This window comes from Phoenix dactylifera, chromosome 7 (genome assembly GCF_051530095.1).
Source record: "Phoenix dactylifera cultivar Ajwa chromosome 7, Ajwa_hap1_PhDact_Kaust_v1.1, whole genome shotgun sequence".
In the NCBI taxonomy this organism is placed as follows: domain Eukaryota; kingdom Viridiplantae; phylum Streptophyta; class Magnoliopsida; order Arecales; family Arecaceae; genus Phoenix; species Phoenix dactylifera.
Window position 1 is genome coordinate 28552347 of NC_143196.1, and position 18706 is coordinate 28571052.

The 18706-nt window shown below is 37.9% G+C and overlaps 1 protein-coding gene across 7 annotated transcripts; it reads right to left on the bottom strand.

Moving 5' to 3' along the window:
• Positions 1-1271: 1271 nt before the first annotated feature.
• On the bottom strand, positions 1272-18355 carry LOC103723545 (protein CELLULOSE SYNTHASE INTERACTIVE 1-like). 7 transcript variants are annotated; one of them, XM_008814498.6, is made up of 8 exons: positions 17783-18355; positions 17485-17601; positions 15436-15509; positions 8953-12007; positions 6191-8735; positions 4699-5153; positions 1889-2005; positions 1272-1756 (listed from the first exon to the last, which is right to left on the bottom strand). In XM_008814498.6, the coding sequence occupies exons 3-8, from the start codon at positions 15498-15500 to the stop codon at positions 1616-1618; spliced, it is 6378 nt and encodes a 2125-aa protein (XP_008812720.4). In that variant the 5' UTR covers positions 15501-15509; positions 17485-17601; positions 17783-18355; the 3' UTR covers positions 1272-1615. The 7 variants fall into 7 exon arrangements, with proteins under 7 accessions (XP_008812720.4, XP_008812719.4, XP_088557618.2 ...); XM_008814497.6 differs by having other exon boundaries at positions 18207-18353; XM_088701492.2 differs by having other exon boundaries at positions 17485-17622; positions 17783-18353.
• Positions 18356-18706: the final 351 nt, after the last annotated feature.

Genomic DNA, 18706 nt, shown 5'->3' on the forward strand with positions numbered 1-18706 from the left:
CACATAAAAACCCCAAAAACAGAGAGCGGCTGTGAAGAGGAGAAAAAAAGGTCAACGGCACGTCAGCTCTTGAAATTTTGGGCAGAGGACACGGTGACAGAAATTGGCACGCCAAACGAAGAAGAAATAAAAGAAGAAAAACAGGCTCTCTTTCTTTCTTTATTTTTATTGGGTGTGGTTTTTTGCACAATGATTTAACAAATTGGGTTTCTATCTAAGAGTTGTATTGGATGCTATAGGGAGTTTATAGTATTCATTGTTAGGGATCTCATTACATTCTTGGGTTCATCACACTGTGGTGGTTTGGATGAGATCATTGTTACTCTTAGGGAGGTGATATTGGAGTTTTTCCAATTTGTTATGAACGGATTGTAAACTCTATATTTATTATAGTGGATTGATTGGATTTGCCCCGTGGTTTTTTTTCCTCTACACTGGAGGGTTTTTCACGTAAATTTGGTGTATTTTTTTTTTGCTCTTAAGGTGTTTGATATATTGCCTGTGTGAATATTACTTCTAGTTGGCTTTGATTTTAGCTTAGCTTATTCCGCAATATCCCTGTTTTGGACCCAACAGTTTCTAGTTCATCCAATATCCTCTAGTTTCTGTCCTCCAATTCTCCCACAAAGACTTGCAAAATTTTGAAAATTAAGGGAACATGGACAAAGATTTCCTTGATGAGGAAACATGGTTCAGTACTCTGCATAACATTGTTGATGACATGATCACAAAGGTGTGCTGGACCATTACCATCATGAAGTAATCCAAGTTTTTTAGTAGATAGGATCAAAAGTGAGTACAATATTATTCAGAATCTGGATTTATAACAATGCTGATCAAACTTTCTATGCCCATAATGGCTAAGAATTTGAGATCCATGCAAAATATTGAAAAATTAACAGCAGCTTATAGCAATTTTAACATCCACGAACCAAGTAACGATTTTTTTTTCCTTCTTTTTTTGGGGGTGTCTCTTTGATCATTCAATGAAAAATGTATGCCACAATTATTCCGTCAGAAGGACCATCTTGTCATAGCACACCGGAAAGACAGCATGCTCAACATTGTCCATCTTCAGGTTATATGCATTATTTCAAGCCTCAAAACTTTTTTAACTTCAGAATGATCAATTAAGAAAGGGAAATAGCAACAAATGATAACTGTATAGGAAATTCCTTCCAATAATTGTTCTTGTATAGGCTGTATAAAGTCTGAGCAATAATAATTCTCTCGACATTTCGACTGTGAAAAATAGAGACAAGTTGCATTCATTTTAAAAAACACTCCTCAACGCTCATTAGAAACATTCATACAAACATCTCTTACAAGGGAAAAAAAGGAGGAAATCAAAGTTCTGAAGCTACAATTTCTCTCAAAGCTTATCATGGCAAATGTTGGAAAAAATAAAGAATAATTCATTACAAGCAAAGAAAGAAAAAGGCCCAAGTACTCGACACAACTCATTTTCTAATGCGAGAGAACGAAGATGACAATTTCCTCTGCAGACTATATACACTGACACATAAAGAGAGCAAGGCTAAAAGGGTGGCAAGAAGGAGCAATTTCGGTTCTTTATAAATTAAAATTGCAAAGATGGCACACCTCATAAGAGATACTATTTATTTGACCATTGAAATTCAATTTCCAAGTTTCTGGGGGGTCCGCTTTTGCTTTCAGGTAGCAATGTATACTCTCCAGCAACTGATCCCAGCATAACCACCCGATCAATCTGAATCGTTACTTTTCCAAATTTGCTCTGCAGTCAGACACAAAGGAAAATGAGGCAGTCAATTTCCAGTAGAACTAAGGTCAAAAGCACAAAGATTTTGAAGCAATGTGTTAGGCAACAAGAGGGATAACATCTATCTATTTTCTTTGGGGTCAATACCTTTCCAAATTTGCTCTTATTCTTGCATGATATGTGAAGCTTCTGGCCTTTGGGAGGGCTATCAAATACCCAAGAAAAAGCTTCATCCCATTCAGGGGTTGGACCCGTTGACACAATCTGAAATTGGAAGATGACACTAAAGTAAACAATTGTAGTTATGTAATGCAAGAATAACCCCTACGATCAGTAAATTATAAAGCTCAAGCTTTACCACAGTGCTGTGCAGTCTATGTACCAAAATTTTATGATGTTTCAGGCATATACAAGCATATTATAGTGAAGCACATAGAGCTCTTAGATTCAGATATTCTACATCATTTCATATGATTAATCAACGTATTCTTGTCAAGGATTAAAGCATTGCATACCAGTTCCCTGTCATGCCTGTGCTTGGCATGCACTAGCACCATGAGCAAGCACTGGCATGCAGCCATGCTGCTCTAAAAGGCACTGCATGGTATGTGCTGGTCTGGTGTGGACACACCGTCCACGATTCTTGTGGGCAAGTCACTCCAGGAAGATCCCAAGAATGATGGGTACATAGGCACTTAACTAACCGAAAAACAACTTTTCCAAAACTCTTCAATGATCTAGACCATTGGTCTTATTAAATAGACGAAGGTGTGTAAGCCCTGTGGCTTCCTTTGTTTTTAACCAACTCCTAACAGTTCCATTCGTTGCTCCACTTATAATATAGGCCTTAAAGGTGCTCCAAGTAGTAAAAACTTAGAGAGGGGCAAGGCATACTTGCAAGAGCCAAGAGATATTTTGGTCAGAAAGCAAGTGCCCAAAAAGATGTTGTATGCTGTCCACTCATCTGTTCGTAGAGCCCAATGTCTTTTCACTGACATTTCTGACCATCCAGGATAGGAGAAAAGGGATCAAAAGGTGCAAAAATGTTGAATGAGAACTGTATAAGCAGTTGCCTGAACAGGTAGGAGAAGGGCTTGTCTGAAGCAGTCGATGTGAAGAATATGAGTGGAGAGGACATCTAAAGCATATACCGAACCAAATGCAGAGCAAGGTGATATAAAAAGCGACCCAATTCCAAAGACGCTTATGTACATTAAAGAAATTCTCTTTTTTTAATTTTAATTGTTGAACTAAAATAGATTAGTATCCTACCAAATATAACTTTAAAATTTGCAATGATATTAAGAAAGCTGGTTGATGATATCTTCTTTAATTGAATGGAAGGTGACAAAACTGTGATGTATAAAACTATTCTCTAAATTATTTATTTTCAAATATATCAAATAAGAAACTAAACAATTAACAGTATTTTAGTAACAAACACCATGGATATACAATGCAAAAATTAGAGTTTCACAAACCGAAAGGCTCATTGATACTGAACCTAAAACTACTCTAGTAACTAAAAGTTCCTTGTGTAGAATATCATTAATTATGGGATTAAGAAAATACAAAAAATTAATCGTTTGAATAATTGGCAACATGGTCACATCGCAAAACAATTAGAGTGCAATTCAAAACACTGCATATTTGATTAGTGGGAAATAGGAGGCGAAAGAACTAGGAACACTGGAAAAGGATGTGCAAGAGTAGTAGTATTCAGGGAATAAGTGGTGAACTAATCGAGATAGTTTGACCATGTGCACACAGGTTAAATCCAACCTTGACACTGTGAGGTCACAGATTCCTGTAGAAGTGGAAGAAAAGAGGAGAAGAAGATAAAGAGGAACAAAACTAATATAATAATACTCAATTTTTTTGGATTTTTATTCATTTTTGAAAATTTGACCATGTACTAGGCTCGGATTCATAGAAATGGTCCAGATAGTTGTGATAGGATCTGCTGTGTATATTTTTGCCAGAGGTGGTGCACGCCCTCTGGCCAACAAAAGTTTTAAAACCATCCTTCACCAAGTCATTGAGAAGTTCATCTGCGACACTTGGCATGTTTTGTCTTGTAATTTCGTAATTATTTTGCATAGAAATATCCTGCTATGTTGTATGGAGATTCACACTTTAAAATTCCAGTAGATCCCATTTTCATGTCATGAGGGTGAGTCCTTAAAACTTTTACAAATTCAATGCACCAAGAATCATACTCTACTTTGGTGAAATCATGATGGCCTAGCTTATACATTATGTTCTTCCCACCTGACCTCAATAGGCAACCAACCTTTTACTAATAATTTGGCCATGATGTTGATGCATTTTTGGCTGACATAAATGCTGTCAACAAATTACGAAGGGGCAGAAGGGTGTTGCAAAATACCAAAGAAGAAGAAGAAGTAGTTCTGCTATTCAGACATCATTTTGCTGTTTGGTAATTTCTTTTATACTTTAGTATTAGTTGGGAGCTGGGATTGACATAGGTATAACAATTTTGCTGGGACACAGATTAAGACCTCCCAATTAAAAGGAAAGGAAACTATAAATTAGTTACCTACTAAAGAGTTAGAAGATAAAGGGTCAACCAAACATCTTAAAATTCCTACATATGCCAAATAAAAACCTGAATATATTTAAAGAAAAGCATAAGCCATCTCAGATATTATGTTAAATACTATATGTATAGCATAAGTTATTTAATTTTTATATGAATAATAAATACAACATGATTGAAATCATCACAAGATTAATAAAGTTGAATTACTGACTCTAATGAAAAATAGCTTCCCATCATATATTAGAAACAAGCTGATCTAGTAAGATAAGGATAGTGCTTTCAGGATATTAGTAGTATTGGAAGGCAGGCCACAATAAGAGAATAACAATAACAGAAAACGAGTTCAGAAGTTTCATTTTAGATATGCAAAGTGTGGTTAGCCACAGTATGTTACCTTCGTTTGTCTAGGTGGATTGTTGCCAAGTGTGAGTTTACAGTAAACACTTGGGTTTCCCACTGACTGCCTTAAATTATTACCACGCTTTATAATGACTGTAAGTGTTCCTGGTAAGCACTGCAAAAGAAGTTCAGCTTTTTCCTGAAACCGAGGTGGGCCAGACTGGATCAAGTATTGCAGTAAGGGAATAGCCTCTGATGCAGCAACAGATTGAGCTTTGAAAATATCAGTTGGGCATGCTGACCAAGCTTGCCTGAGAAAGAAAAGCGAATCCAATGCTGCTTCTTGAGCTGCTTCAGAGCCAGTTTTAAGAGATGTTACAAGATGGGGAATGCTTAAAGTAGCAGGTTCAGTAGCCCTCAAACGAGGAAAGTTGCCTAGTAGTGCATTCAGTGCTTTTAGATACTCCTCATTTGCACTTCCATTGGCCCATAAATCTTTTTCAATGGCAGCTGCACGTGAATCAAAATTGTGAGGTATCGAAAGGATAGTGGATGCACGAAAAAAGCAAGTGAATGAGAAATAAACATCAGCTAGACTAAACAATAAGTCTGGAAATAAAACCTCAACAAATTATGTTGAAACAACATTAAAAATGGTCATGTTAGTGATAAATCTTTTTATTCTCAGAATAGTCTCCAAGATTATTCCATTGTAATACTGGTGAAAAAAATTATGGCTATGGCTCATGAATATTATGAGCATTTAATTCATTAGAATTATCAACAGATAGAAAAATTAGAAAGTTGGTGTCATGGTTGATGACAAGGCAACAAATAATTATGATGTACAGCTTAAATTCAGCCAGCTTCCTTGTTAAATAGAAAGGTCAATTGCAAACTCACAGATGACTCTCCATCTTGAGAAGTAATGCTGACCACCACCTCAATGAGTACAATTCAATATACTAAGTATAATAACAATGTTTGACTTTGTGTTGTAGGAGTCCACAGCTACATAATCCAGAGCTCTCTATTTCAATAATTAGATCTAACATTTATTATCTTCTGTAATTTAGTTTAAGTGTCTATCCTAGAAGTTTTATACATAAAACTTTGATAATACCATAGTCATGAACTTGGAAACATATTTATCAACTTAATTTTGTAATTCATGTGACTGGAAAATGAGATGTTCTAAGCCCTAAACCAGAGTGTATTTCTTTTACCAAAACAGCTTAAACTAAAAAAAGAGATGATGTTTTATAAGGAATCAATACTCATTTGTCTTAGCTATAATTCTTTATTATATGCTCAGCATAATATGTTTGATTTGTCAAAAATAAAGGATAAGTTAGTCAAGAAAACCACTAGACAAGTACAATCATGGTGAGGAGAAAGACAAAAAAAAGAAAAAAAATCAAGCAGTAATCTTCCTCAGTTATGTATTTGTTTGTGGTTGAGATTGAATTGCAGGCATCCCAGAACACACAGAAGTTCAAAAAGAAATTTGCAAAGAAAGGCACATGACAAGAGTCACAAGAATTTACCAGTTATAGCTCTCATTGTTTCACTGGAAGCATACTCTTGGATGGTGTGATTAGAGAAGAGAAGTTTAACAAACATTGCTGCCTGAACAGACGTATCAGGATTGCTGGAATTAATAAGGTCTAGCACAACCTGAACACCGCCAGCTTCTGCAACAGCTCTCTTATTTGATCTGCTGTACATTACAAGATTTTGAAGGGCACATATGGCTACTACTTTCATTTCTTCGGTTGGTTGGTCTTCAAGAAGATTTACCAGAGCTCGGCATGCTGAAACGGCATCTGTAATTCGAGCAAGGCCTTCATTTTGGAAAAGATCACCAAGAGCGAGAGCTGCAAGCAACCTTCCCTGCTGGCATTGTGTTTGAGGATCTAGAAGATACATGGATAATGGTGAGATAGCAGATTTGGCAGCTTTTGTTTCTCTGATCTTCACATTGTTGAGCAACACTTCCAGTAATCTTGCTGCAGTTTCTTCACACTGATGACTCCTGAGAAGTTCCAATAGTGCCTCTACAGCACCACTTTCAGCCATTGCTTCAGCACTGGTTGAATCATCGCTTTCCAACACAAGCAGGGCATTTAGTGCACCTACAACTGTACTTTCTGTTCCAGAGTGAAGCAACTGCACCAATACAGCCACAGGCACCTCAAGAAAAAATTCAGAACTATACTGGAGAATGCTGGATAAGATAGAAGCAGCAGATTCCCATATAGCATGAGGCAAGGGAGGGTCAGTTTGCAATATTACTTTAGACAACTCATAAACACCACCTTCCTTGGCAATTGTATTTGGCCAAGCTAATGCAATGTTAGTAAGAGCTTTTATAGACCTCTGTTGTAAAATGGGCACACCTGACCCAAGAACTTGGATTAGGGGACTAATTGCTTGCTCTGTTACAGAATCCTTCTGCAAGTGTTCTTCCAAGAGGAGATGGGATAATAGTTCTGCAGCCAATTGTTGCACTGCTTGACTAGGGGAATCCAGTAAAGCAATAACAGGTTCAATGGCTTGCCGAGGTCTCAGGTTATAATCAGCTCGACAATGAGGATGCTCCAAAATATTAACAAGAACCTGTAAGGTACTATGCTGACCGCTAGGACCAATTTCTGGCCTACTTAGTAGGGAGAAAAGAGGTTCCACAACTTTGGCTGCTGATGGACCCTTTGCAATGCTTGCATTGTTGGTCAATATTCTAAGTAATTCTGCAAGCGCAATGCAGAGAAAATCAGGAGCTTCTTGGAGTATATTCAGTGTGCTCTCAATTACTCCAGCTTTCACCATTTCCAATTTACAAGCTGGCCTATCCTTTCCTAACTTTGCCAAAGCCCTAGCAACTGCCTCATGAAGCAAGTAATTTTTACCAAACAGAAGACCAACAAGAGGAACAACAGCACCATGTGCAGCAACTAGTTCTGCCAATTGCTCATCATCCAAAAGCTTATCCAATGCACGAACTACTGAATGCTGTGCAGGACTAGACTCGCTAACTAATAGAGACACCAAAGGCTCCACACAACGTGCTGCAGCCATCGTAGACCGAATTCTTGTATTTCCAAAAAGGACGCAACATAACTCAGCAGCATCTCCCTTCAATTCTACTGAGCAGTTCGAAGAAAGGATACGGCAAAGGACATCTACTGCATTCGTCTCAACATCTCCAACAGCAAGAGCTCTTGACAGATTTTCAGAAAGCAACCTAACAAGAGCAGCAATAACAGCATGTTGCTCCCTCTCTGATCCAGTGCTCAAAAGCTCTACAAGGGGTTGAACGGCTTGGTGAGCTGACTCACTATTCCTGATATGATCTGAGCAAAACAAACTCTCCAAAGCTTTAGCTGCACTGTACCTGGAATTTCTTCCGCCCAATCGTAAGACTGCCACAAGTTGATTAACAGCACCAAATGCAGATTCATGACGCCTTATTTCAGCACTGCTGAACAGAATGCCCAATAATTCTGTGGTTGCCTCTTCTGTTGCATCTTGTGGTCCTAGTGAGAGATACTTAGTAAGTGCCTCTAGAGCCCCAGCTTCAACCATTACAAGTTTATTTGCAGGACAATCTACTGCTAGCTGAGTCAGAAGGCCCAATGCCAGAAAAGGTGCACCTGGTCGGTCTGGAATTGGTTTGAGTAAATCAACAAGTGCAGGTATGGCTTTCCTAGAAGTTGCACCAATCCTTATATCATCAACTCTAAACAACCTCTCCACTGCAATTTGCTCTGGATTGCGGATCAAAGAGAACTCCTCTGACAATTCTAAAAGATCAGCTATATCAATATCAGCACACCCAAGCAAAGGTATGAGCCCACTAGCTGCCCCAGAATTAGCAACAGCCAGCAGAGTCCCTCTGCTACCATTACAAACAAGACTGGCCAAAGCTTGTGCAGCAAAATATCTGTTTGCTGACTCTTCTGATCTCAACAGATTTACAAGTACTGGAATAGAGTGCATTGTTGCATTCGATCGTATGATATCTCTGTCTTGAAACAGCACTGCTAGTAGTAAAGCACAAACCCATGTGCTGTTATCTTCTTTAGAATCACTCTGCAAATTTTACATTTACATACGTCAGATTAAGTCCTGAGAGTGACCATAAGATTTAAAAACCATGCAGATAAATCATGACATTAAGCGAAGATGTAAATAATCCACGAAAAATATTGATGAAAGTGCAAACATGAAATATACATATAGTAAATACAGAAATGGGCAAAGCTCATACAATAAGGGATGGAACTGCCGAAAAGGCATTGCCAATTACCTGTATGGATAGGAATGCATACTGAGAGATCTTGTCAGTAAGAACTTCAATTGCTCCAGCCTCCATTATGGCTACTTTAGTTTTGTCATCATGACAAGCAAGCATAGAAAGTAGCCAAATGGCAACCATGTTACCAGAAATCACAGCAGTGCTACACTCAACTTCACCGTTTCTATCTTGTTCTTTAGGATGCCTATAAATGCTTATGTCTATATTGCTTTCACCATCTCCATGGTCAGCCAAGGAATATGTAGAATGAAGCATACCAACAAGAGAATGAACAAGATGAGTGCATAAGCTTGATTCATTCAAAGCTTCTACCAGATTCTGGCTGTTCTCTTTTGCAGCACAAATAAGAAGAGCGCTTCCCCCAACTTTGACTTTGAAATTGTTAGACCCGATAACCCTTCTTGCAATTGATGATATACACCCAGAGGTGCCAGAAACCACACCACCCAGTATAACAGGTTGATCATGACCAAGTTTTGATACAATTTCTATAGCTTTATCTTGTAACAAGGGAGTTCCATCAGCTATACATGCAACGAGGGGGACTACTGTATGAGGATATTCAGCAAGAATTGCCCATGGAGGTTTTATATGATCGCTTGCTCCTTTTGATCTTGACAATGCGACCATCGCATTAAGAACTTCTGATGTAGCATCAGCTTCAATACTAGTAGATTCCAGAAGAGCAGCAAGTGCAAGAACTGTCCCAGCACGGTTTACACTATCAGATATTGCCTGATCAATAAAGCGACACTGAAGAAGACGTGCAATTGCCGCTGCAGCATGAGTTCGTCCATCAATAGTGCCATCTCGCAGAACTCGTGTAACAGGAAAAATAATCTCATCTGGAGATGCCTGCATAGATGCTTCATGATCCAGAAGAAGGTTAGCCAGAGCTCGTGTTGCCTGCTCTGCCACTTCTAGAACTGAGGAATTAGCAAGAAGGACTAATGGATTCAATACATCTCTAGCAACTGCAGCAACCTCCTTGTTTTGCTTAATTGAAAGGAAAATAGCTGCAAGGCAGCATGAAGCCTCCCTCAGAATTCTTTCAGACTCAACATTAAGCAGCTTCATCACCGACCAGAAAGTCTTCACAGCAACATGAGTTTCTCTCAAGTCTTTGCGGCAATGAAAGAGTCCTGCAAGAGCTGATGCTGATTTAGCTTGAGTTTCTTCCTTCGTAGAACTTAAGATTTTTATCATGGTCTCAATGGCATCATTTGCAGCACTTCCTTCATGCAAAATATCGTTGAGGGGTGCAACTGAAAGCAAACTTTTTAGCGCATCCAAAATATATACTTTAGACTCAGGCTGGTCACTGGTTAGTAAAGCAGAGAGCTGGCTGACAGTCCCAGTATCTGACTTATGGATGAGATGGTTTAATGTTTTTGATGCAATCTCTTTTCCATTATCACTTCCATTTTTCAGCAGCCATAATAAAGCAGGAACAGCATCAGCACTTTCAACACATGCTCGTATGTCTTCACTGTGGTTACAAAGGTTTCCAAGGATTATTGCAGAATCTTCTTTGGCTTTTGGAGATCCTGTTTCTAAAATTTGAACAAGAGGAGGAATGCCTCCAGCAGCAGTTATGGCCCATATGCTTTCATCATTTTCATTAGATAAGAGGCAAAGAAGAGCCACAGCACATTCCTGTTGCTGCTCCGATGAGAGGCCGAGAAGAGATATTAAAAGCTGCACCCCCTCACGACCTTGCAATGCATGCCATAGGCTACATTCTTTGTTGCAGAGAATAAGAAGAGATTTCACAAGTTCATCTTGCGCCTCATTTGTTGTCATGGTTATCAAACCAACAAGCAAGCGTTTTGCATCAGAATTGTTAAGCCTCCTTGATAGAATATTATTCCCATACAAACTGGCCAATGCTTCAATAGTACGCTCCTGGACAAGAAATGGAAACTTAGGTTTAAACTGGTTTACCAATATCTTCTCAATGATTAAAGGGTCTGAAGCCCTAATGGATTCAGCATTCATATCATATATCATCAGGGCTGAAGCTAAAGCACCCAGTGTGTCAGCAATCTGTGCAGGTGAAGTACAAGATTCGAGGCTTTCACCAAGGCTGGATATCACATACGACAATCCACCAGATATATTTGCTAATGCACACATTGCATTTTCCTGCAATGCCTGAGCAGATTCTCCTTGCATAAATTCTTTTGATGGAGCTATAGTTGCATTTATCAAAGCAGGGATCCCATTAGAATTAGCTATCTCACGCCTGGCTTCCTTACACTTTGCAGAAAGAGATCTAAGGACACCTGCAGCCTCAGCTCTAATAGAAGCTTCATTACCAGGCCCCAGTAACTTGAGGAGTTGTTTAGTGGTTCCTGCAGCTAAAACTCGTGAACAGACAGATGCATCTTCCATCATTACACATGCAAGAAGATAGCAAACATTTGCAAGTGTACTGGTTTGTCCTGAAGAAAGCAGTTTTATAAGTATATCCACCCCACCAGATTCTATGGTCGCTGGCCAGAAACCATCTGTGCTCTTAGATAAATTCTTTAATGCTCCAGTAAGCAGACTATCCACCACACTTTCATTTTTGAGACCATGTTTTAGCTGCTTCCATAAAACAGGAACAACTCTTTCAGTTGCGAAGATCTTTGATCCAACATGATCCCTTGCTCCACCTTGAGAAACAGCATAAATAGATTTTGCAGCTGCAATTTGACCCTCAGCCAAGCTGGACTTGAGGAGAGCAAGCAGTGGGGGGATGCAACCACCGAGCAATACTTTTACTCTTAGTTCTTCCTCCTTGCAAAGAGATCCTAAAACAGCAGCAGCCAACATCTTCACTCCTAATGACCCTGACCTGAGGAGGGCGACAAGAATGGGAACTGCCTGGGAGTGCGACCCCACGGCTCCAAAGGCATTATCACGAGTTTCAATAAGTTCTAGCAACTGTTTCAAGGAGCTCTCTTTCTCTTGTGCAGTTGAAGAATTCCGACGTAATTGCTCTATACACTGGGCAATACTTGAAAGTGTTCCATCTGGATCCTCCATACTAGCACGGTCTCTGAAAGTAACACATTTAGCAAGAACCATAGGTGAAAGGTATCCACAAGTATTCAGCATTGCAGAATGGTCACAATCCTGAGCTACTAAATTCTGTGATTTAAAATGATTCTGCACATAACCCTCTAAACATTTATTAAGAGATAGCTGGTTGTTCAACTACCCACTTAAATAAGAGGGTTATTCTTCAAATACTACACATGTCATAACATTATGCAGGAGATAGCTGGATGTTCAACTGCCCACTTAAATAAGAGGATCATTCTTCAAATACTACATGTCATAACATTATGCAGGTAGTATGTGAACACACAACAGATAGGGCAAGAGGAACTTGCATGTTGTAGTGTTGGAATTTTGTCAATGTTGCTACTGTGATGTTGATGTCTAACTATTAAATCTGTGTTCTCAAGAAAATTTGACAGTTAAATGCATCACCATCCATGTTGGAATATAATAACTAAAGAAGCATATGTCGAGTCCCATAGATAAATAAATGACAAGCCTTATATTTTTGATTTTGGAACCTAATGAAATGAGAAAATCAGTTCATTGGATGATTCAAAATCACACAGTTCAAATGGCAATGAGAAAAATATGGATCTTGACAGGGTCCTATAACATAGTTATGACTTATGAGCAATCATCACATTTACAATTGTTATTCTTGTTAATTATTGTTTTTTTCTCTTTCCATTCTGCTGTATATTTTATTTAGTGTGTGGGTTTGAAATTTTATACACTATTAGCTTAATGCTCATATTGCATATGGATACAACCCCTTTGTGTGTGCCCACTTTTTTGCTTGTGGGACTTCTAAATTCTCGTAGGGACCTCTAGGAATTCCTTCTAGAGCTTGTTGAATAATTTTTATAGATTTCCCCTTTTTACCCATTCTTACTAAATAACGAGCTAATGAATCTCCTTCTTTTTATCATTGGACTTTCCCATTGAATTCATTGTAACATGCATAATGATCAACCTTATGAAGATCCCATTTACAACAAATATAAGGAGTTAAACAACAACTGTTTTGTCAAAGCAAACTAAAACATGCAGAATAAGGCTGGTTATGGTTATGGTTATAGCTATATATGTGCCTACAAGTTCATGAAGCACACACACATGGAGATATATATTTCTCAGGTCAATATCTACATATTCAAACATTTGCTGCATGGAGGAAAAAAAAAAGGAAAATTATTCTGTGATTAAAATAATACTCAGGCTGGCGGCGATGGTAATGCTTATGAGGTTAGGAACAAGAATGCTAATTGTTGTAGCAGTTGGGAAAAGGGAGGAGGAGGGGTGTTTACTGGTCATGCAATCTATTGTTGGTAGGTGTGGGGTTTGAAAACATTACAATAATGTGGGTGTCACAATGGTTGGCCATTCACTTCATGGTGACAGAGTAATACAAAATGAAAGCAATCTGCTATTCATCACTTGTACCTCCATGAACATCCTACTAATTACTCATTAAAAAAGTCACATATGACTGTAGAATCAGCGATACTGTATCAGCCATGAGTTTGAGAGTAGGTGTTAAGAGTTATGAGATGTGGGTGTTCTGTCTTACATGTTGGATGTGTACAAGACTAACATGAGCATCCAAATGTTATGTTAGTGTATATTTTGTCAATTTCTATTAATGATATATTAAAGATCATGCTCTAGCCAAAATTATGATTCTGTATGACCAGAAAGCTGGGCCTACATGAACTAAGCAATGACGAGATAAACATTTTAGTGATAATGTCTTTATGGAGATGAGATGAAACCAGACAAGTCCTGGTCTAAATCCAAGATAGTATACAGTGTGGCTTGAAAGTCCATGCCCATCAGTCCTAAATGGGCATTCGTTTGGTTTAGTTCAAAGCTTCCAATGATGGGAAACCAAGACTTGCCTTGAGGCCAGACAACTTTCAGCTTTAACTTGAAGATTCTACAGCAATATTTTTCCCATGAAACCATTTACAGATTGAACCTCTGATATGATATTGACACCAAAAAACTATATTTAAATAGTCGAGCTTGCATAATATGAGTATTATATAGATCACAAAACCATGAAGTTTATAACATAGTATTAAAATTTAGTCAGTGAAAGCTCAAAGGCAATCAACCTTTAATGTTTTTTCTTAAATTAAATGAATGTTGCAACTCAAAACCATAATTGTGTGAGCTTACAATGACTGTTTATTGTACTTTATTGAGTAATATATAGATGGAAACAATGTGACCGTTAATAGATATTTAATGGTATAAGAAAAAACAGGATGGCACATTCTCTATTACATTAGTATTTTTACAAGTTTATGCATATCAACAGATCTTTTCTAACTAAGAGCAAGCAACGTGGCACAATGGTATCACTAATACCCAAGGTTTTAGCTCCTGGTGGGACAGGGGGCATCCGGCCATCCCATGTCATTCCTGCATGCATGTGGGGAGAGAAGAAGAAAGAGGTAGGAAAAAAAGGAAGGAAATACAAAGAAAAGGAAAAAGTGAAGGGAATGAAAAAGAAGAAAAATGAAAGAAAGAAAGGAAGGGAGAAGAAAAAGAAAGGAAGGAAACAAGGAAGAAAGGAAAGAGAAAGAAGAAGAAAAAGGAAAAAAAGAAAGAAAGGAAGGGATAAGAAAAGAAAGAAAAAAGGAAAGGAAAGAAAGGAAGGTAAAAGAAAAAGAAAGAAAAAAGGAAAGAAAGAAAAAAAAGGAAAGAAGAAGAGGAGAGAGACGGAGGATATCTAGCAGGGATACATGGCCGGGACCACTGCCGAGATGGGACAGGACAGCAGAAAATTTCGTTCCATAGAGAAACCAAGACACCTTTGTCCCACATAATTTAAAACGTTGCTAACACCAATACATAGCTAATGTGATCATGTATCTAAATATGTGTATGCTAATGATCTTAATGTTCCCTAGGCATAATTTAGTCATGCCTTGTGCCTAAAATGCATGGTAGACCACTCAAATGGATAATCTACACAATTTATCCTGACCGCATATGTTTAAACTTTGAAGCACATGCAGACCAAATTTCAATTGTGTAGGAGATGTTCCAACATTGGATTTAGATTAAACCATTGACTTCTTTTCTTTTGAAAAAATAATCATTCATTTTGGGTCTATAAGCATTTTACATAATGTAGATACTGACACTAGGTTTGGATTACTGATTTGAACGGCCCAAATTGCACTTAGGCGCTATGCCATAGCATCTGCTTTGCACATGGAATAAATATGTCCAGGTATACATGTATGTGTGTATTTTGTAACTTAGAATGTATTCATAATGTCAATATATGGTCAACCATAAATTTTAAAAAAGAATAATTAACAATGTAAATAAACTTTGAGTTATTTCCCTTGCTGAGATATTTAGTGATGAAATCTGAAACATCGAAGTACGAAATTCTAAACTCGCCTCAAGCCCATCTTCATTACTGAGTGTGGAGTTGGAGGCTCCGAAGCTTGAACTTTAGTATCCATATTTCTTTCCTGTAATTGAACAGTGGGGAATAACATTAATCATAAGAAGTGCATCAACGAAGGCTACAGATTAGTGTCCATGACCTATACAGAATTATTCAGCTGTTGAGCTAAGATGCATTGCAAATAGCTCCATTATCATCTAAAAAGGATTATATGAAGGTAAGATTATACTGTCTGAATTTATGTATAAATTGGCATCCACAGAAACGGCTTACAGATTAATTAAATGTTAATTTTGTAAAATCTGAGGTTGACTAATATCATCAATTTTTGTATAGTTATTTATGTAATCAGTGGTATCCCTTTGATCCTTCTCAAGTTCATGAACATATGTGCATGCAACTTTAAGGCTACAACTAACTAGAATAAACAGCTGCATAGTTTTTACCAATGTCAGTTCAAACAAGATCAAATCTAAAGCTAGAATGTACAATAATGAAGTGGCTGAGTTTGATTCAGAATTGATGCCGCCAAAATACTAAAGACTCAATGCTTTCTTAGTCCCATGGTTCTTATCCAGGTAGTTTAGGATCATTTATCCATAGCAGTATGAGGGTAAAGATTAATAAGTTATCTCTGTTATTATCTTTTTCATTGCTTGTTAATGATACAATAATGTCGGAGATATATGTTGCATAGGAAATATCAGGTTGCTTTTTTAACAAATCAAGCTATCTGAGTCATCTCTTAGTGTTTTTACTAAGTGATGCCACATTTAAACTACCGGGTCAGGGTCCCATCCATGGATATAAGGAGGTCCTAAAATCTGATAAGTTAAAAGAGAAACATCGGTGGTTCAAAATCCTGAACATGTGGTTTTTGTTAAGACAGTGGATTTTATTATTGACAAGTCCAGTGCAAATAGATCTGGTATAAATATGGCTTTTGAAGATCTAACAAGCTTATCCTAGCATGATCAAATATGTGATGCACATCTGCAAGTCTACATTTTGCATCACTTGAAGTCACAGGGATTTTAGATGGCAGATAGTTTTTAGTGCTGACTGGCTACTCTTAAAGGGGATCAGACTTGTTTCTAACCATAATCTTCCATCAGTCAGATTCCTTCTTCCATCATACTGTTTCCAGCAAAACAATACCAGGTAGGCATTTTAGCAATATTCATGTCGACAACCTCCAGTACATACAAACAAGCTCTACTAAGCTTTAGCTTAGATTACAATCTTTCTATCCAGTGTTTTTTAATTGGTAAAAAGCATTTATTAGGATGATTTGATAAAATTCTTTTGCACAAAGAAAATTAGAGAGAATAAACTGAATACTATTAGCAAGATAAAATAATTGGCAAAAGGATACAAATTGAAGATTTCATAATACAGATAATTACTGCTTGGCAATGAGTCTCGCGTAGGAAAAGGAAAAGACCTGAACTGCGTTATGACTACTATGAAACGAGTGAAAAAAAGAGACCCTAATTCAAACACGATAATCAGATGTCTCAAGACTGTATTAATGAAAAAATAGAATCATCTCGTGTATTTTTTTTCCAGTAGACCCAATTACATGGAAACAAAGTCTAACAATTAATCATTTAAGATCATGAGTGAGGTTTAGTGATTGGAATCTTAACCGACAAAGAACCTTCATTGACATACTCTTCTAGTACCATTTTCAAAATGAACATGGAAAATGAATGGACTTGGGCATGCATAACACTAAACATATAGAACTGCAGCTCAAATAGAGAACCCAACCTGATTTCCTTTTTCTTTCTCAACCAAAATTATAAAGGATCTACCTAAAAGAAACTGCTTCTTTTGTTATGATCATATTCCCGGAAGGCTAAAATATTCCATATATTGCATTGAACCACCAGATTCAAGGACCCGTCTAGAATAAAATTAACTCTCCTATCCATTTTCATCCAACTATTTCCTACTGATCTACGAGATACTGCAACAATGCCACGAGCTAACCGTAATCATTGACTCCCTTACAGAACATCAAGGAGGAAACCTACCAGATCCGCAGCTCCATGGCTGCCACCATTGTACCTCCACGCTAGTGTTGTCGCCAGCTTTACTGCTGCTTAAGAGCCCTCAGCTAAGTAAACCTACTTCTCTTCTTCGCCCTCGATCTGCTTCCAAATCAAAACAACCTGAACTAATTAAATGAAAATCATATTTTGCGATCAGGACTATATATAAATCAGTACCAATTACTCCAAATCAAAGGACGAGATAAAAAGAATTAGAGAAATCTAAATCGACAAGTAGCATTCAGTAACATATCTAAATTTTCAAGAAAAAAAAAATCACCACTAAAATGTTAGAGCACTCGTATATTTAGATCTGAATCACTGGCATTTGCTCCAACTCCAAATCATCAAACCAGTGATTTCCGTCCACAGATCTGATGATTTCTCAATGTTCCCAAACAGTTCTCACAAAGCAAACCGAATCCAGACAAAACTCTCCACATCCACTTCACACCTACCAGATCACTCACTAATCCCGCAAAAGCCTCCACTTTCCGAGAAAATAGAAGTAAAAGCGTTCACCTGGGACTCAAAAAGACTCCAAAAATTCCAACAATTCAGTAAATTTCAGAGTGTAAACGACCGCATTAATGCCAGATTTTCCAGAGGAGACCGGATCGTCCACTCCCACTCCAAATTCTCGCAGAGAGCCGAAAAATGGACCAAAAATGTGAAAAAATCGAGAAAAATCAGAGGAGAGCAACCTCGACGGACTCAAGCAGCAGAAGAGCTTCGATTCTAGTGGTCGACAAGAGTGAAGTGGAGATCTTTCAGACAGCAGCACAGATTTTTTCTCTCCGCCTCCGAAGAAGAGGAGAGAGAGGCTCCAATTTTTTTCTTTTGGCGTCCGAAATTTCGACCAGTAAAATGAGCTGTTATTTATAGTAATCTCGGGGTTTCTCTCTCTTTAGTCTGACGTCCGCCGACAATTTACGGCGCCAGTTTGGAGGCGGCGGCGGCGGCTCGTAGCGGATCGGCGCGAGAGCCGCATTAATCCTGAACAGTAATGATGAAAGGTTAATGCAAAACCTTTCATTAGGGTGGTTAATATGTGTTCATCTTTATCTAAAGGTGTCTCTCTTTTTTTTCTCTCTTGAACAATTACTGAACTAATTAGAGTTTTTTTTTTAAAATTTACAAAAAGGGTCTGTTTCGACTTTCGAAGCGTCAATAAGTTATCCACCATGTAGTAGAGCATGAGGGG